At 42.4% G+C, this 20,510-nt stretch overlaps 1 protein-coding gene across 25 annotated transcripts in view; it reads right to left on the reverse strand.

Annotated features, from left to right (window-relative positions):
- Positions 1-20,510, reverse strand: part of FOXP1 (forkhead box P1) — a 380,080-nt gene that overhangs the window by 17,202 nt on the left and 342,368 nt on the right. For 23 of the 25 annotated variants that reach the window (XM_077786176.1, XM_031505960.2, XM_031505953.2 and 20 more), the window contains 5 exons: positions 20,055-20,142; positions 14,149-14,232; positions 5,437-5,638; positions 5,261-5,340; positions 4,523-4,624 (listed from right to left, as the gene is read on the reverse strand). In XM_077786176.1, coding sequence (XP_077642302.1) covers positions 4,523-4,624; positions 5,261-5,340; positions 5,437-5,638; positions 14,149-14,232; positions 20,055-20,142 — 556 coding nt within the window. The remainder of the gene's footprint in view (positions 1-4,522; positions 4,625-5,260; positions 5,341-5,436; positions 5,639-14,148; positions 14,233-20,054; positions 20,143-20,510) is intronic. The other 2 variants (XM_031505961.2, XM_077786182.1) reach the window with 1 other exon arrangement.

Below are 20,510 nucleotides of genomic sequence, written 5' to 3' on the forward strand. Positions count from 1 at the left end.
CGCACCCGCTCACTTTCCCCGGCTCTTTACATCTTATTTTGCAAAGACAAAACAAATATGAAAGCTTAAACCCAAGATTAAAAATTCACGTTATTCTTATCAATTATCCCCAGAGTGACTGAGAACAGCCACAATTTTAAGCATGCATGTTGTAAAATACAGCACATTTCATACAGAACACAAGAGGAACATTGCTTAAGACTTTTTCAAAACAAATATATATACGCCCTGCAAAGAGAAATTTCTCCCCTCCTGGAAAAGAAAGCAGTTAGAAAGAACAGAAAAGATTTTATGTAAGTACAGTCGGCTGGATTTAGCTGTGAGGCACAGGAGCTGGTGTTGCTGTGGTTTCCCACAGCTGGGCTAATGTGATTCAGGTGCTGGACCTCCCTCCACACCCGCAGCACGGGCCGGGGGCTCGGCAGCACCCCACGGCCCGGCCGGCACCAACTCCTGCCTCCACGGCTTGCTCTTATATGGAAGTTGGCTCCTATTTCTGGCAGACTACTGTAGTGACTGATCTGAGCCTCTGCCAAGTGAAAACATGAGGAGGGCTCTCTGAAACAAAGTGATAATATCCCCACAGCTCATCACCCACAGGGACCCGTGCTCGTGGCATCCAGTGCCTGAATGTCCACCCTGCAGCTCCATGCTGGAAAGGATGAGCATGGCCAACCCCTCCAACGTGCTGAGACACAACAAGGCACCTCTCTAAGGCATGGAAAGCTCTTGGCTTTTCTGTCCCTGCTCCAGGGTGCCAAGAGCCTTGTTACTCCTCAAATGGAGTGCTATGCTTCGTCCCCACTTCAGGAGTTTCCTGAGCAAATACCCTGCAACAACAACTGGACCCAATGGTCTTAAAGGTTTTTTCCAGCCTAAAAGACTCTGTGAGTCTACAAAGGCACTGTGCATGGAATTCACAGGAATTTGTACATGGAGCTTGTTCCCAGCACCGCTGAAAGGGGCTTGGGAAACAGGAAAAACAGAAGAAGCCATTTGCTGAAAATCTGCAGGCGAACAAACTCCATCCTCACTGGCACCATTGATTCAGTCAATCTGGTTGACTCGTTAGCAGGCACAAAGCCAGCCAAACACATGGCCTGGGTCTAGGCAACCAGGAGACGACAAGTTTTTATTCCTTCCAACATCATCCCCCTTTTTTTTTTTTTTTTTTTTTTTTTTTTTCCACAAACATGGGGTCTGGATGGGGAAGGGAGCTCTAGTAGTGAATGTCTAAATCACTGTGCAAACAAAGGGTAGCACAGAGCATTTGTCATGTAAATCAGGAGGCGGTGGTGTGTGTGCTGGGAGGGGAACACAAAGAGTCTTCTGCTCCCTCCCCAGCTCCTTGCCATGCCTAGTGCAGTCCCCACACTCCCACCCTGGCAGCAGTGGAAGATTTGGGGCTTGAACTGCCTTTGCTCAGCAGATGCTGGAGTGCAAACACATCTCCTCTGGCTGTAGGTGCCTGATCCAGGCACTTCAGCTTTTCCACATCGATCTGCTTCTGAACTGCTGAAACAATAAACCTTAAATACGCTTTTCCTCTCAGCAAGGATGAAATCTAGCAGAAAGTCAACCTGACCATCAGGCCTGCTTCCTTCTGCCCTTATTTTCTTCTTTCTGCTCTTACTTTTTAATTTTTTTTTTTTTTTTTTTCCTTCCCACCTCTTCCAGATTTCAGTACTGTTGACATTTTTGGCAAAATCCCTGATTTTGAGGTGGAGGAATAACATGTAAACGCCCCACACCTTACGAGCTGAAATCAGCCAGCTCAGCAACTGCTGGTGGGTGCTGCACTAGTGCAACCCGACACAGGGCTGCTGGCCCACATCTGGGTAACTCAGGCAGTTTCCTGTGAAAATGGGAACACTGTCAAGTCTGGAGCAAAATGTAAGAATAATAACGCTATTTCCCCCAGTGAAAGCTGATCCTGTGGTTCATAGAGCAGTTGATCAAACGCACACGGCAGAGCCCAGCAAAGGGAGTCCTCAGAGTTTGTAAATAGTCTCTAAAGACAGGGTTGAGCAGGAATATTTGTGTTTTTCTTTAAATAAATTTATGTTGGAGAAATACTTTACAGACTGTTCTTGTTCTCTTCAAGTCCATTTGCAATGATGGTTAAGGCTGTGGGACAGGGCTCTTGCTGGATATGTTGAGACAGAGAAGTTGAATATTTACAAGACATCCATGAAGTGTTGCTCTCATTTTCTGTTTTCCATGTGATCACTTATTTAAGGAGTTCATGCCAGAAAAAAAAAATTGTTGTGTTTCCCCTGCCTCTGGATACTTGCTATCTAACAGTTTTATGTGAACAATACCCCAACGTGTCAGAGCCACACCTGCAGCCTGTGCCTCATGGCTGTGACTCTGTGCCAGCAAATTACTCCAAAAAATAAAAGCAAACAGACATTGCCTCTGACCTGTCAGAACCAGTTTACAGTGCTGCACCAGCAATCAGCTTAACAGAAAAATTAGGAGCTATTATTGTAAGATTATATATTTACCTTGTTAAAAATATTTGTATGCAAGCCACTTCTGCAGAAAAATTACCCTGAACATGCTTGAATGTAGTAAATGAAAGGGTTTGTTATTTTAATAACTGCTCAGGCTCTGCCATACTGCATTTTGGGAAAGAGGTTCAGTTTTTAAAGGTCTTTATTCCTGCACTTTTCTGTGTTTTTGAAATAGGGCTCAGGGAAGCTTGTCCACACCAAACCCTGACCCTAAACTTGGGGAACAGTGACCCAAATGCCCCCTAAGCATTAGCTGAAGGTGAGCACAAATCAGCACATATATATTCAAATTATTCTGATTCTGCAATTAGCCCCTTGTGCTCGTTCTGCACCCTGTGGGCTTCCCGTCATGCCAATCCAGAGCTGCATTTTCATCCCTGCTGTTCCTGGGGGCTGGCAGAAATCTGAGCAGTCTCCAGCACGAAAACCTGCACTACTGCAACCAGTTGTCCATTTTGCTGGGGGATGTGGGGGTGAAGTTTTTCTTTCCCCTTACATGAGGCAGGACCTGGACACCTACAGAAGGTCAAGGTGTCCCGGGAGAGGTCTCCAAATGGCACCTGCCTCCCTGGGTCACACAGTGCCTGTCCACAAGCGTGAGAATCTGCAGCTCAGCCTCTCTCCTGCTCTTCTGTATCTGCACTGGCCCCTGGGACTGGGTTTTTTGGGATGCCAAAAGCTAATTCCCAAAACTAGGCTCACGGGAGATACAGCCAGGACTGCCTGCTGCCTTCTTCCACTCCTCCCTCCACTTCCCTTTGCTGCTGGAACTAAATAGGATTTTTACTTTAGCACCCACACCTGCAGCTGCTGAAAAGCCCTACTGGAAGCACTCCAGCAGCCAAAGACAGGCAGGTCTAAAAGGATCTTAAATCAGGGAAAGTTAATTTCCTTTCTGGATAGTAAGGAAGCTGCAAAGTTGAACACTGCTCATGTTTTCCAACTGCAGGGAAAAATCAAAGCAGCAATCATAGAAAGTTTTCCTGAACTTAAGAGCTTCTAGACCATGGTTGAAAATGTACAAAATTGTGCTGGGGTCTGAATGAAACGAAAACCATGCCACTAAAAACCAAGCTAACTTCCAAGGACCATTTTTAGCTCCATCCGCTGAAGGAATTAATCTTAAATGCAGGCTGGGACAGGAAAACAGAAAGAGCTGATGGAACAGCATGTATGGGACCTATTCATACTACCTGGTAAACTGAGGTTGTTTGAGAACAACAGTGCTGTCTGGATTAAGAGAGATTCCAAGCACCAGGGTACAGTTTTTACAGTAACACAACATCCAGTTATTTGAATCATTCATTTGTGATTGCTCTGGATTCAAAAGTCAATATGACTATTAAAGTGCCGTATTTAAAGTGAAAGAGTGTCTCCCCAAAATACAGAATAAAGTTAACTCCCCAAACCTCTCATCTAACAGTACGTGTAACAGTTATTGAAGGAAATTAAAGTGTAAAATCCCACATTTATTTCTGTTAAAGACATTTCTTATTGAGGAGCTGCTGTGTGATTAAAAAAAAACAGAGAGGAAGTTTATAACAGCTGTTTATGTAGTTAAAAGTCAATCGACTGAGGAAAGAAATCCACTGATCTATAGATCCTAGGGAAAAAAAATGGTTGTTGTGATTAAAACCTGCATAGCTAAAAAGACGAACAGTATATCTTCTACTGTCACAAGAATTTTACCTCCTTTTTTTTTTTAATTTTCTAATATGTTCCGGCTGAAGAGCCTGAGTTTCTCTGCTCGTAGCAACCACACAGAGGAACTCATGGCATAATCACAGAACATAAAAGCCAATAATGGGGATTCAATTAGTGGTTTTCAAAGGCAGAGGAATTTTTTCTGCCAAATATCAAATTGTTCCTGCAGATAAGGCACCCGGCGCGTGTCACAACTGCCGATCTAAATTTTTCATGTCCCCACGTCGGGACAATTTATGTCATCAGCAAGGTCTGTGCTGTACACGGCAGAGAGGAAGGGCAGGAGGTGGGCTCAGCCTTACCTTCCACGTCGCCGCGTTGCGTCGGAAGTAGGCGAACATTCGCGTGAACCAGTTGTAGATTTCGTTTAGTGTTAGCTGTTTTTCAGGAGATTCCAGGATGGCCTTGTGGAGCAAAGCGATTGCAAGATCAGTTACCAGCACACCAGTACAAAACACACTCACAGTTTTACTTTGCCAGATACAAATAAAGGGAAGAAAGGAAGAATGAAAAAGAAGAGATTTGGAGCAAGAAATCGAAAGGAGAGTTTTCACAATATGAACTAAGATTAATGGCTGTATTTAACAGTTCAATGGCAAAATTCAAAATGGAATTATCTAATTGTTTTGAGTTTTTATTTCTGTTTCCTTACAGAAATATTAATTTATTAGTCATTCATAAAGCAGAATCAAAGAGAAATGCAAAACATTTCACTAGCTGATTAAAGCTCAGTAATTATTTAGAGCTCAGATTAATTCTAGGGATCAGAGATTACTGTAGCTTGTGATAATTGACTTGCCATCTTTAAACAGGCTCATTTTCACTGTTGTGTGAAATGAATTTCCTAATAATCACATCGTATTGTAATACTTAATCAAAAGCAATTATGTTATATATTGCAGTTCTAAAAACCCTTATAGTAAAGGTTTGAGCATTTGAGCATGCTTACATACCAAAGGTTTGAAAATCTATTTAATCCACCACATATAGGGAGATATACTTTTTCCCTAATCCAGACGCGTGTGTTTGGCTCAGCTTACCTGTCTAATTAAAGATGCATACGTGAATGGCGGTCTAACTTCTGCGTTCTTATAAAATTCTTGGTTCTGGGCAATATCTGCTAAATAAGAGCAGTTGTTCTGTTATCATCACAGCCCGACGCCGCCGGGCCGCGGGCGAACACGGGGGGGGCTGTGCCAGCAGAGCCCCTCTTTACCTGAAGAGATGGGGACGTTGTACTTGTCCGAGTACCGCCTCCGGATGGGTCCGACGTTGTGCATGCTCGTGGTAGTGATGACCGACGGTCCCTGCGTGACGGGAGTGATGGGCGCAGTCGGGGTGGTGGGAGTATGAGGTAAACTCTGCGGAGACGCCTCGGACGCGGTCTTGGAAAGCGTGACGCTCGATACCAGATTCAGCTGCGGAGGGAAGGACGAGGGGGTTGTTAAAACAGCATTTCTGGATGGTTAAGGGCTGCAGAGGAAACCCTCGATCCTGGAGTGTCCCTCTGTTACGAGCAGACACTGCAGCTTCAGCACAAAGTGCTGCTGCAATGTCTCCATTAAAAGCCAGCAAAGGGAAATAAATAATAATTACATATATATATATTTCCTAATAGGTTTAAAAAACAGAGCAACATAGCCTGCTGCCTAAAGAACTAATCATGATTTTTTATCTAAACCTTAATAGAAGGTCTCGCACAGTACATGATCATTTTAATATTTTACTCCAAGTTTCATTGTTTCGCAGTCTAAACCCCACACCTCTCTGATTTCCATGCTATCATTATGCATGGCTTCTAATCAGTCTTCCTGGATATTTCATTGAAGGCATCAGGCTTAAAATAAAAGACAAGACTTTCCTAGGGACATGCTAGGGAGAAACACAATCTCCTCTCTTCAGCATTTCGGCTTTTCTTTTTTTTTTTCCTCTCTGTTCATCCATTTTAAAAGCAAAGCCCAGAGTAGGTTAACACTGGAATAATTTAATTAATCACAGTGCATGAAATACTGTGAGCATTCAGTCCAGCACAAGTGGCACCACTCTGTTTTTCCCTCCTAGGATGGAAGGCATTGGTGTTACCTGCACGAAGCCTGGCCCCACTGGTGTGGCAGTGTGCCACAGCAGGCTGTAAAACACACCTGCCTCCAGGATTGGGTATCAAACCCAGCCCCAACCCGACTCTTTTCGATACACAACCTATTTATATAACCAGCATCCACATTCCTCCTCAACCCTTTCTTTCTGCCCTACAACGTCCTTTGAAAGATGATGCTCCATCGCAATACGTTGCTGCTGCTGAAGTGTTTTAAACAAACAATCCACTCCCTTAACTACAACATCACAGAAGACCAAGAAAAGGGCTCTTTGACTACTTCCACATTTCCTTCCCTTAGGCAGTTTCACAAATAATACTGGTGAAATCCTGACCCCACTGAAGTCAGTAGCAAAATTCCTACTGAATTTAACAGGGCCAGAATTTTACAACTTTTTTTCATTACTAAAATTCCTTTTTTTGGTAGACATTAAACCTTCTGAGACGAAGGCAAGGCACACGATGCAGCTATGCCCCCAAAATCTCATGTTTATCCATAAGGCACTGTATTAATTTTCCTTGTATGAAAGTAACCAGATAAGAAAACTCCTTATTAGCATGCCTCACATGAGTTAACACCCACAAATAATGCTTCTTTTAAAAAATAATAGGATTTAACCAAAACAAAGGTAGTGGGAAATAAAGAGCTGTAGTATTAGAGAGAGGATACCAACACAAAAAAGCCCATTGCCCACAGAAAGGGCTTAACTGAAGGAAGATGAATTGTGACTGCTTGTCCCTCCTGACAGTGAGAAGGAGCCAAGGGAAGCCCCAGCCACAAACTCCTGGCACACCCCAGATGCTGCTCCAAGGGAAGGAGGTGGTGAGCAGCAGAATTGCAAACACCCATCTTTCCCTGCAGGTGCTTACAAATGACTCCTTGCCTTCCAGTGGGAAATATTTAACACTTTGTGGCAAAGACAGGGAGCGTGAACACAGAGAGGGATGGTGGAGGTGGTGAAATGCAGGTATTGATCCCAGCTCCAGCATGAACCACTACCTGCAGTCTGGAGGTTTAAACTCCCCTGGTGCCATGCATTGCCACCATGTGCCACCCAGTCTGCTCGCTGACTGGCCTGATTTAAGGGCACTGATTAGGGACATATATATAGTAATGTCTCCCTGTTATCCATCTATCCATCTATTACATATGATAAAAGGACCAGTGATGATAATAATAGTGCAACTGACAGGTCTCACCATGAAATTAAATCTACTGTATTTTATCTCAGTTTCTAAATGGACATTTTAACAGTCCAATAACTGTGAGGAAATCTGCATCAATTTTAAGTGCCCTTCTCAGTGCAGGCTCGGCAGCCGGGCCCTCCTGTTGGAAAGATCACTGCTCCTGCTTCATCATTATGGCTCCCAACTACTCCATTTCAAAAAAGCCCCCTTCTTTTTTCAGCATGTAAAAACTTAACATTTAATCTGTTTCTACTAGGGAAGCTTGAGAAAGGATCCACAAAGGTCAGCATTCCCTGCTTAAAGAATCTGAATCGAGTCAGATTTCTTTAGGTTTTACAGCATAGGTAGCGACGAGGAATAAACACAGAAGAGGACGAGCAAAGGGGGGGGCTTTAACAGGCTTGACAAATGACACTGTGATTCACACCCACTGCTGGGTTGCCACTAATAAGCTACAGAGGAAGCAGCCAATCTCAGCTAATTACCAGATAAAATTGTATTGTAAGGACTCTAATTAGGAGATGCTTATGGAGGTGATCTAATGATTAAACGCTGCATCCAAGTGACCCCACCATCAATGTGCAGTGGTGCAAGATGTCACCGGAATATTTTGTAGAAACAGTAATTTTATTTCAAGGAGGGGAGGCAGTAATATTTGTAATAATGGCTATGAGGTAAACTAATTAAAAGACAGTTCCTAAAGGAAGACTGTGGCTTTGAGCAGCTGTGGCCGTTCCAAAACAAAGTGCCAAATCTCAACAGAGGAGCTGCAGTCAAGTGGAAAATTTCTGCCTGACCTCTGCTCTCGCTATTAATTTGCAGGAAACCTAATGACACATATACATATTCCCACAAAATTGTTCTAATTGCTAATTTGCCAAAGGAGCCCAGTTTCCAAATTAAACATGACTGCAGCCTGTGAGGAAAGAGAGAACAAAAAGCTGGAACGCATCGAGTCTGCCGCGTTTCACCTCCGACGACCATTTGTGAGCCTGAACCAACAAGTTAATGAAACACGACCTTGTCCATCGCCAGCGAAGTTTTTCCGTTTTCCGTGTTTTATTTGATGACACTCTCCTCTTCCAGCTGGGTTCCCCAAACCCGAGCCAGGGTGAGGGAGGAGAGGGCTGCACTCCCTCCGCAGCCTTTCGCTGCCGCTTCCTTTGTTGCATCGATAGCGCTAAGGCTGAAAAATCGGTTGTGAATTAGAGCAGAATAACAAATTATGAATGGTGTTGGTTTTGTTGCCATCTTGAATTATTAATCTGAATGGTAAACTATTAAATCTTAATATTGGCGTCAAGTAGGAACGTGGAAACGGCCGTGGATGACTGTGCAGGGCAAAGATCAGGGAGGGACTGGGCTGGGAGGGTTTCTTTTCCTGATGGAAACTCTACATGGTTTCTCCCTGTTTGCATTTGCTATTTAAAAACAAGTTACTATGATTAGAAAAGTTGTTCGCATTGGTATTTTGTACACAGGCTGTTTCCCACATACCGTAATTTTTGGATGAGTATCCCTGCTGGCAGAGGGGAGGGAGCCCAAGCCACAGAGTGAACACTTCAACAAGCAAGAACTTGCAGCAATGTGGGCACTCAGAGCTCACCACTACAGCAAGGAGTTAAAATGTTTTTGTAATATTTTCCTGGGAATGGGGTGAGAAAGGATTTCCTCCAGCCTTTAAAAAACAACCAAACCCAAAAATAATAATTAAGGAAAAAGAAGAAAAAAAAAGAAAACAAAACAAAAAAAAAAAAAAAACCACACAAAAAAAAAAAACACAAAAAACAAACCAATAGAAAACATACCAAATCTTACAACAGTTGTTAAGTCTTAAAATTCTGCAAATTAAATCACTGAACTTTGTTGATTGCTTTGTTCAGTTCTGGATTTTGAAGATATTTCCTCCTACTGTTTTGACTTGGTCATTCATAACTTCCATAATTGTCTCAATGTTCAATATCCTGCTTAGGACTTTATTATTAACCTTCCCTTTTCGATAAACAGTCATGTCTCCCTATTAAAGGGGAAAACTGAGCAATTTGCTTTTTTTCTTTAGATATAAACAAGACAGAGGCAACCCACACTATTACCCAGTTTTAAAAAATAGATTTCCAGTTAGTGGCTCTCCCACTAGCACTAAGTCTGATTTCTTTTTGTGTAAATATTTTACATTACAATACTGGCTACACATAAAATAGCACTGAAACTCTTTTAAAAAAGGAATAAAAAAAAGATTCTAAAGGTCACAGTGAGGCCATACCCAATGACTCCCCTGCAATGGGTGCTGCTGCTGCTCTGGGCCCATCTGGGCTGAGGACTTATCTGCATTGAGCTCCTGGGACTGAATTACTTTGGAGAAGAAATTCCTTTTCGTGACATTGAGGGTGAGAGACAGAAAGTGAATAGTGGGCCTACAACTTTGTTCAGTGCTGTGTCTTCCTCTCCCTGTTTCAGTCTGGACACATCAGTGTGTTGGATGCAGAGCCTGGCAGGCAGCAATCACTTAGCAGGTGTTGTTATTGGCAGGAATACTAAGGAAACTGAAGCTGAGGAGTGAGACTTAATGAAAACCAGTATATAAAAACAGCTTTTGTTGTGCTTGAGAATCTCTCTTTATTGCTGCATATCGTTATTTTTTCAAACTATAAAGTATGGCTACAACAGCTAAAATGCTCAGTCATTACCTCAACAGTTAAAAGACTTTTTTTTTTAATGCTTTGTTATTACAGTTGCTAAAAACAGTATTTCAAAACAATCATAACTGCTATGGTTATGGCAAGAAAAATACATTAAAGAGGGGATATCTAACAGTGTATCTTATTTAGAGTGCCAGAAGGGCCTTTAAAAGTTTTCGGTCTATTTTTAAAAGATAGTTATAGCACCTAGTATGAAGAATTACTTGTTGGTTGATGCTTTTTCCTTCTCCTTCCCTTCCTATGAACTTCGACACAAGTTAATCCTCCCAGAAGAAAGCACATTTCCATTTGAACCTATTATGCTGATGGCTAACACCGATGAAAACAGCATGCTGGGGGGGTACCTTAATAGCAAAACCAGGATGACAGTTCTTGAGAAATCGCTGTTCCGGCTTTTGTGTTGTGGTTTTGTTTTGTTACCTTGAAAAAATGTTCACCTTACCAAAACACGTCACAGCTTATTCTGTCTCATGGCTTTGTTCTCCTGTTACTCAGGCCCCTCAGTCCCACCGAAACAGCACGTGTAGCACGGAGGGGAACAACGGTGCCTGCTCCAATGCTGAGCTCTGAGATAGCTCCATTTCCTTTTAAACTGCTGCCATTGAGCATTCTCATTATAAAGCTGGGTGCTCTTAAAGGTCATCCTGAGCACTGCACCAGTTCCTGGGATGTTCCCCTGCACCTCAGACCTCTTCATGTCTGCCCAGCAGCCCCTGGGGAGCAGCAGCAGACACTGACAGCACCTCCCTGCCCATGCAGTCTGCCAATGATTTGGGCTATCACCACTACTCCACACAGGAATGTGTTTAAATCTCATCGACTTTAGTAGTATTACAGAGCTTTACTGAGCAGATGCCTTGGTGGGCTGAAATGCAGGGGCCATTCCACCACCCCTCCCAAGCTCAGAATTACTGCAAACAGTTAAAGACACCCAAAGGTGGGGATGGGATGGATGGACATGGCTAAATCAGACAAGCAACCCTTCCCCAGAGCTGGGTGAGTTTTGAATTGATGCACAACCCTCAAGAACTTGGCTGTGGTTCAAATGGTCCAACACCACACTCAACTATTGTCTGAAGCCCAAAAGGCAAAGATGGCACAAGTGGTCAGTGCAGATTACACATGGCATAGTTAACACAGATGCTCATACACTCTATTACCTGCCAGTAACAAAATAGTTTATAACAAGCATTAAGATCCTTTAAGCAGAATAAAAACATTTCCTCAGTCATGAAAAGGCTATAATTTTAAATCCCAACTCACTGCTATGTTTGGATTTGCAGTAGCTTTTTCCTTTAAAATCACCGAAGCACTGTAATATATTAGTTCTAACACACACCTTGCATTAGTTACGTTGGCAGAAAAAAAAATTAATTACTGGATGTAAAGACTACTTTTCAGTGCAATAATGGTCATCAGATCTTTTTACCAAAGCCCTATCCCACTGAGTTAAAAGGACGAGGGTCTAGCAGAGTCTATGCAATGCCTGTGTATTTTTTTCACTAGGAAAGCACAATTTATGCAAAACACTATACTTCTACATTTTATAATTAATTTTCAAATGCTTCACCTATACATATTTTAATAATTTCTGATTTATCAGATGGTATCTATAATAAATTTTTCTATATTTCAATAAATGAAAAGAAGGCAGTTTCAATCCAACAACAGAGTGCCGCACAATATAGGCCTGTCAGGCACCAATTTTTACTTCTAACATGTAAGTTAAAGGATAAGGAATTTATAATGCTGCCTGTGAACGAAACCACTTTTCATACACAAATGTGATCTTTTTTTTTCCAAAGGGTAATACAACAGTACATTTACATAAACTAATCCAAACAATCTATGTATTTGACAATGGCAAACCTCACACAGACTGCCTATTGTTGGTTTACATCTTGGAGTTCTTTATGTTGGCTTGTAACACTGCTCTAGCTGTCAAAGGTTTGACTTGGACTCTAAATAAATGGTTATAGAAGTGCTGTGCAGCGATATTGGACTTCTTTGCAAAAGAAAACCTGCTGTGTATGAATTCAAAAGCTATTAATTTTTCAGTCAAAAATATTCATGCCTATTTCTTTTAATAAAGAAACACTGTGCTGAGCAACTGAGAGATAATGTTGACTAGTGGTACAGAATTTTCAATAGAGCAGTTAAAAATAAATTTAGTAGGAGGTCCCCAACAAAGCTATAATTTTCCAGAATGTAAAACATTTTTAATACTAATCAAGACAGCCCTTTTCCCCCTGTGTTCATGGGTTTTTTCCCTCTGCTTTTCCCTGTTTATTAGCTGTTAACACTAATCTTCATGGCGACACCGCCTGGTATCTCTGTAGTCTACAAGACCTTCCGAAGCTCCCTGCCCTCGGCGGCCCGGCATCGATGACCAGCATCCTTGCCAAACACCGCTGGCCTTCTGATGATTTCCTCCCTTCAGTTTGTAATCCTTCCTCCTGAGGGGCACTGCTGTTATGAAGGGCCTCAAGGCAGAGTGCTCTGAGACTCCCAGATTATTCCGCTGTTTTAATTTTTAATCCCGTAAGAGCTACAGAAACCAAACCTCCTCCCCATTCTGTTGGGTCTACTCACTTTGCCAACAATGCGCTGAAGCATTTGTATTCGGGCTGGGATGGATGTGAGGAACCAGAAGAATGCTATTTTTATAGACACTGCCAGTAGTTTCTACTCTAGAGGGCTGGTGTGCACCAGACCAAGCAATTTTAAGCATCTCAACAGTTTAAATGGAAGGTTTGTACCTACCACTCAACTCTCTCCAAAAAGGCAAGGAAGTTTCTTGTTGACTATGACATCTGCTCCGGTGTTACTCAATAGCCAGCAATTTTCTATCTAGTAGCCTCCCTGTGCACTTCTGCAGCCATTTATTTCCAACTACATGGAAACTGAGAAATCCTTTTCTAGTAAAAATGTGTGCGCGAAGTGTTTAATGATTTTATGTTCTCTATCTCTGTAATGTGTTCTGTTTCAGACATTAATTTTGTCTACCAACTGCATCTTGGCAGGCTACCATATTTGCTGGGTTAATAGTCTGACTCCTTTTTATTTCTATCACCATAAATCACACATATATGGGTGTGTGTTTGCTTTATTTATAGAAAAAAAATCAGTCAAAACAGATAAACCAATACTTTGTCATTATGCTGCATCATTGCATATTGATTAAAATTGCTGGTACTAACTATAGATTGTCAACGCTCAATTAATTTTCACACAATGACTCAAAGCAAAATCAAATAAAGCCAGTGTACCTTTAAATCTTACAAATCTTAAAATCAAGAAGCAAAGCACTCTCTCCATTTTGAATAATCATTGGAAGCTCCCAGGAACATTTTCAGCATTAAGAGGCTGATAGAAAACAACAGCTGAAGAGTCATTTCAGTCAGAGAAGGGGATGGGGGTTTTTCCTGGGTTTGGGGGTAACCAGGAGTTTTCTTGGGCTGCAAAGCCACTTGCTTCCCCTACTCCCCCTTCTTCAAAGAGAAATCTGGGGTAGAGAAGTTTTGCCTTCTCAGTTTCAACAGTATAAAACCTGATACCGGGTAACCGTGATTATCATCAGAACGTGCAGTCAGAGTCACTTCTACAGTAAATGTCTGTCAGACCGGAGTAAGCAAAATAAATATACTACATATAATTTAATTACAGCTCCTTCCTAACACTTCCTAAGATTTCATCCAAGTCAGACTGATGCAAAGTGAATAACATGAGGCCAGAAAAAGGCCCAGTGCATCAGCTTTGGAACCAAACTTGACTTTGGAACTCCCTGAAGAGAGGGGGATGACAAAACCCGGCTGCACTTCCCATCTCCTCCCCACACCCGGCTCTGAAATGGGCCATGCTCCACAGCGTGGGCTCCACTGAGGAACAGGAAGGAGAGGTTTGTTTTGAGGTTTGGTTTTTGCTTTCAGCACAGTTCAGTACTTACGGGCTGAGGGGTGGCTTTTGGTTCAGTTGACTTCACATGCAGGTGTGTCATCATGGCTTGCAGGCGCTCTTTATCTTTTGCAAGCTGGAAGGGGAGAGGAAAAAAAAAAATCCTCTGTTAGTCGTACAAATAAAACCCAGCCTCTGCTTATTCCTAATTAAACAGCTGGCACCAAGGCATGAGACAGAAGAGTTTTATTGCTGAGTAGTTTGGAAATTGTATATGGGCTATTCGTGAGGTAAAGCGAACGCATGGTGCTGGGTGTCACCATTTCCCAAAGCAAAATGCATTAGCCCTCGAGTGAGAAGAGCTAGACCTGCTGGCACCAAGAGCTTCACTCCAGCCCTGACAGCTAAAAGACAACAGTGAATCATGTTTATTAACCAGCCCCACTCCAACTCGGGAGGCACAGCAGAAGGAAAGCAAGGCAGCAGTTCTAGCATGTGTTTTCCTTCTCTCAGACACAGAACAAGTGGCACAGATGGGCTGTGGCTTTACATGAACCACAGGCACTGTGGCACATGCAACAAGCACAGCCAGGGGTGGTTAAGCACACAAGGCACCTCCACAGGGCTCTGCAGGCATCCTTGGGTCCAAAAGCACATTGATTTGACTTGAGAAGGTGGCAGAGCCCTTGTTGGGTCACCGTGGGAAGCAAGGCTGGGCACCTGAGCAGGGCAACCCTGAGAATGGGGCAGGATCTGCTGAAAGCAGCAGTAATCAGCCCTAAACACTCATCCCTGGGCACCCAATGCCACTGGACTCATGTTGACATCCTTCTGCATCAGCCATTTCAGGCCCAAGAGTCAGGGTGAAGCTCCTGCTCTCAATGTCACTTGCATTTTATTGTTGAGATCCACACAGCTGGAATCTCTGGATCATTGGTATGCATCCATAGCCTGGTCAGCTTCCCAGAGCATTTCAATGCACTGGACAGATGCTAAATTTCATTATTTTTGTAAACAATGAACTTTTTTTCCAATGTATGAATGGGACTTTTTTTCCAGCTGCTCTTAAAAAAAAAAATTGAAGAATTTAAAAAAAAAAAAAAAAAGAAAGATACTAAGAAATACTAATGAAAGAAAGATATTAAGAATGCTAATGAAAAGGGGTGTTGTTAACCTGACGCTGAACATAAAGGCTGCTGCTTCCAAGTGGATCTGAATCAGGTTCTTACAAATGCCAGTTCTTGCAGAGCTTAACTTTTGCTTTAGACAAGCCAGATTCCTGGAGCCAAGAGGAGAACTGTGCCCACATTCCAACAAAACTTAAAACAACCTGCCCACCTTATCACCATCATCTGTTTGTAGCAGTAAAGTGGGGCTAAGTGTATATAAAAGGAGACTTGATCATAAATCCCCACTAATAGCGTTATGGCCGAGGTTGTCCTGCTCTTTGCAAGGCAAAGGGTTTGAGACTGTGCCATGATGGGATAAAACTTGACACTGGAGTTTCCAAGACAGGAATGAAATAAAGAGGAAAAACGGTATTACTGCACTTTTCAAATGGCTCCTCTTCTTTTGGTCAAAAACCTCAATGGCAAGAGAGAAAACCTGACACCTACGGCAGATCTCCGGCAATCTCATCCTGATCTGAGCTGGACACTTCACAGGAGAGCTGAGGGCAGCGACAGGCTCTTATCTCAGTGCTGCAGCAGGAACTTCTCCCTCTGAGAACCTCTCCAGAGAAAGGAGAGGGCTCACCCTCAGCTGCTGTGCTTCATACAAAACAAATTAAGCCAAGAAATAGCTGAGCTCTCCGCGCAGCTCAGTTGTGCAATCCCTCATTCCTAGCAGTCTCCGGGCACACGGGCTGCGTGGCGGGGTCATCTGTGCATTAAATTTTGGTCTGCAGGCTACTGCAGAAGAACAACATCTCGTAGCCAAAATAAATAAAAGGCAGGCACCTGAGAGCTTCCTGGCAGCCCCAGCGTGGAGGCAGGAGGGGATGGCACCCGGGCAGCACAGGGCACACCCTGCCGTGCTTCCTCCGGCCCCTGCAGCGAGGGAGAGGGGAGAGGGAGAGGGGAGAGGGAGAGGAGCACCTCCCTCCCACCGCCGGGGTCCTTGTTTGTAGTGTTTCCACTCATCATCTCAGCAATGCTTTTAACGCCGAATCTGGTGGATGGAGGTTATTAAAGATCCTCTCGACATTTCAGGCAGACACACGCTAGCATTTTGTCATAGTCTAGGAATTCAAACACTCACCCAGTTAGGCAGGAGTTTAAATTATGAAAAATAGAGGTCTCTCGGTTTCAAAGCACTGAAGAGAAGTAAAAAAATCTGAAGAATTTCTTTAAACTGTTTTTCCCCTAGGTCAGGAAGCAGTAGTGATATAAAACTAGAGTGTCACTAGTAGCCCCTCTGGTCAGTGCGGTCAAACAAAAGAAGCCATGGAGGATTGCTCAGCCACTGGTGGAAGCAAATTCTCACTGGTGGCAATCATTGGAGTGCAGATGGTCCAGAAATGGGAATTAATAGTCAACAGGCAAGAAAATGCTCTTAATCTACTGATAATGTTGTTGGGCAGGGACAGTTCTGACATGGAGGTAAGAATCTGCTCTGCACATGGGCCTGAGGAACACAACACAGTCCCATCTGAAGCTTCCTTCTTCCTTCCTATATCCATTTGGAAAGCTCTGCATGGTGGGAGTTTTCAGACAGCCATCCAGTTCTCTGTGATAAGCCTGATTTTGTGAGACTTCTTTCACCACTGGACGTACAATGTGAGTGCCTACCTATGGTTCCACCATACGTCCAGAGTTAGGTACAAGCCTTGCAAATGTGGACATGCAGCTTACCCTGGAGAGGTTAAATCCTAAAACTATACCAGTAGGAAGGGCAGGAGAGGGAAGCACAGAAAGCACAGGTCAGAAGGGGCTCCAGACAAGGCAGTGACCAAGGAGCAAGAGGAAAGGCATTAGAAACACAGATGATTGAGAAATTGTACTGGAGGAAAACCAGACAGAAAATAAAGGCGAGAATCAGGAATAGAAAATGAAAATCCAGTGAGGGCATTCAAGAGGAATGGGATAGCACTTCAGCAGCAGAATTTTGGACAGACCAGGGACAAAGGGGAAGGAAGCCAGTCACAGGCAGTGCAAGAGGCAGCCAAAACACAGCCCTCCCATTCCGTGCCTGCTTGGACTGCGCACTAGAAAGGTTTAGAATCTGCTTTTCTAGAGTCAATGGATACTGCAGGAAAACAGACCAAAGCAGTGTTTCCACTGCCCTGAAAATGGCCAGCTGCCTTCGTCTTCTTCCAATAAGAGACACTTTTCTAGACTCATCACAGCCCTGTTGCTATCCTGCAATGTTTTCCCACTCAAAGGTAGCAAAATGGATATCCTATTCCAGCTAACAACTAGCTAAGGATATGGGTATGTTCCTGTGTTTGTGTTTTACTCAACAGCACAATTTTCACTATTTATAATGGCAAAAAAAGTGATCGTGTCAAGATGGTTTAAACAAAGCAAAATATGAGAAGATTTCTACCTTGCCTGTGATTTTTGAAATATGTTTGTGATGGAAATGCTAAGACCAAACTTCAAGATTTCTGCTAAGGAGCATTTGCAATCAAACACAAAACAGATCTGACCTGTTTTCTTCCAGAATTTTGATTAAAAATTACTTTAGAAGATAATACACTTATCACTAACACTGGTAAAACTATAATGAGTAAAATAACAGCAAAATCAACAACAACCAAAGGATAGCATTTGGATCCATCACACTCAAAATCTGAAGTATATCCCTGAGGTTAAATTAATTTGTTTTGATGGACTGTACATGTATTAAATGATGGGGAATGTAGATCTTGCCCTGGTGCTGGACCCTGAAGCTGGTAATTCCCACCTGCACTGAAAGGCAAAGCTGCTCACCAGTGCTGCAGATCAGGGGTAAAGGCTGTGGGTCTCTTTTCTATCCAACTCACAAAACTCAGTCTGCAGAGGGCCTGTCATCACTCTGTTGGTAACTGCTCCACAGCCTCAGGATCAGCTCAGTGGTCCTCAGACCACGTCACTGAACACCCCACTGCGGGGCACCATGCTACTGTTTTATTCTGGTTCTGTGCAAAAACAGGCCACAGCCAGACAAACTAGGGACTGGAGGGAAAATCCTTCTACATAATTAGGGTCTTTTTTGAACTATCAGAGGACTGATACAGGATGATAGGAGAGGGAGACGAGAGAAGCTACAGGTGAATTTCAGAAGTTGGACCACCTTCCTCCTCCTCCTCCAGCTGTCCTTGCTGGCCAATGCAGAAATGCCTCCCTGTTACCAACACTGCAGCCCAAATCAGGCCTCTAGTTCATCCTGCCTGCCCTGCTCCTGTGACTATTAAATCCAGAACTTTCTGGCCTCACACCACTCTGAAATTATGGCCTTGTCTCGTGGACCTTATGCTGCCTTTCCTTGCAATGACTCTGAGCACTGGCAGCACTAAATGGGTGTGAAGCTGTAACTAGAAGTCATTTAGAGCAATTAGCAGAACGCACTGCTGATAAACCTTTCAAAAATATTGGCATGGGCTTAGGAAGAGGTGGAACCAAGTCTCTCTGTCCTGTCCCTGTCTAACACAGTGCATCCTCCTGCAGTTCCAGGCACAGCCATTCCCAGTGACTGTGGGAGAGAAGGATTAATGCTTTTCAAGCTGACTGTAACTGAAGAATCCAGATTTACCTTCAGCCTCAGTACTACAGCACCTTGGTGAAAGATTATCTCATATCTCAGTTTACCAGGAAGACTGTAGATTTTTATTTTTCTTTTCCTAATTCCCCAGAAACTTGTTAAAATAACAGACTATTTCTCATAACATTTTCTGCAAGACTCTGATATTTTATGACTGGTAATTTGATTTTTTTAAAACTTGTATTAAAATAGTTTATATTGCTTCAGCTAACAGTGAAAGAGTGTCATGACCAGAGTGCTCCTGAAAGTAAAATTTAGGAAATATCTATGAAAGAAAAAGGGTAATTTGTAAGATAAGAAGATAAAAAGCATTTTTAAAAAAATGCTTATCTTGAAAAGTAACAACAAGAAGTTTAAGTATGGTTTTGCTGATTTTTCTCTCCAACTATTTGAAGCTATAAATGACTTAACTCAGTAAAATTCCAAATGTAATTATCTTCTGTACTTAGCCCAAGGCTTTCCATATATCTCTACACTGCTGTCTTGCATACAAAATAGGTTTTTCAATAGCTGGTAACTATATAATGTACAACATTGTTTTAATTTCCCCTTCTTTGCTAACCTCTTGCCTACACACAGACACACTGTCACAGCCACCCAGCCAGAGCAGCAAGGTGCAGGGAGACAGAAAGGACTCAGAAGCATTTGGAAAGGCAATTACACAAACAGCTCATAGCTCTGCATCACAATCAATATATTCCAATTTACCCCCTTTTGGCAGTTTGCAAAAAAAAATCATTTTCTACAAACGGCAAAAAAAAAGGTGGTAATAATAATAATAATAATAATAATAATAATAATAATAATAGTAGTAGTAGTAGTAGTAGAACAACATGGAGAGTATTAGTACATGAAAGACCACCAAACAAGCCAGGTCATGCAGTGTTTGGAAATAAACATCAACCATTTCCAAGTGAAGGGGACCACATTCCCCTCGCCCTCCTCCAGCCCCCCGGGTGGGTATAAAAGCATTAGATACAAACTGATGGCTTTCCAATCAGTCAGCCTGGGTAAGTTTCCTATTTCTTTGCAAGTTATGGTTTAGGAAAAAGGAAATGAAGTTGCAGTTTCTTTTGATGGTTTTTAAAACTAGTACAAGAAGGTTTTGAAAGCTGGTTTTCAATCACAGGGGGAAAAGCAGAACTCATTTTTTATTGCTGTCAAGAATTGGATTTGATTAATACTGAGGTAATATTAAAATAAATTTTATTTTACCTGTAGCTCTAACTGCTGTACAACCTGCATTTGTACTCTACATTGGGCTGTACTTCTATCATCCAGCGCATGCTCACTGTTGAGATGTCTGTAACAATACACAGAAAATCATTAAGTGAAATGGATAAACAAAAAGGAAAAAGTAGTTACCAGGATGAATAAGCAATTTGAATGTTATCCAGCATCAATATTGAGATTTTAAAGATAATTTTTCAATTTTTTTTTCCTCTGTCCTGCTTTGATTTGTATTTCTTCCCATCACTCATTGTACCTCTGATTATATTATATTCACAATTTTTCAGCAAAAGGCTCATTTATATATAAAGGAAATTTTACAGAACATTTGTCTTTTCCTCTGTTAGGCAAATAAAAACAAAGTCAAGAAATGATAGTAAAATAATTTTATATATAATTTTGCATTACTTTACTATAAGATGCTGGATATACCTAAATGGA

This window comes from Lonchura striata, chromosome 12, assembly GCF_046129695.1.
Source record: "Lonchura striata isolate bLonStr1 chromosome 12, bLonStr1.mat, whole genome shotgun sequence".
Classification (NCBI taxonomy): domain Eukaryota; kingdom Metazoa; phylum Chordata; class Aves; order Passeriformes; family Estrildidae; genus Lonchura; species Lonchura striata.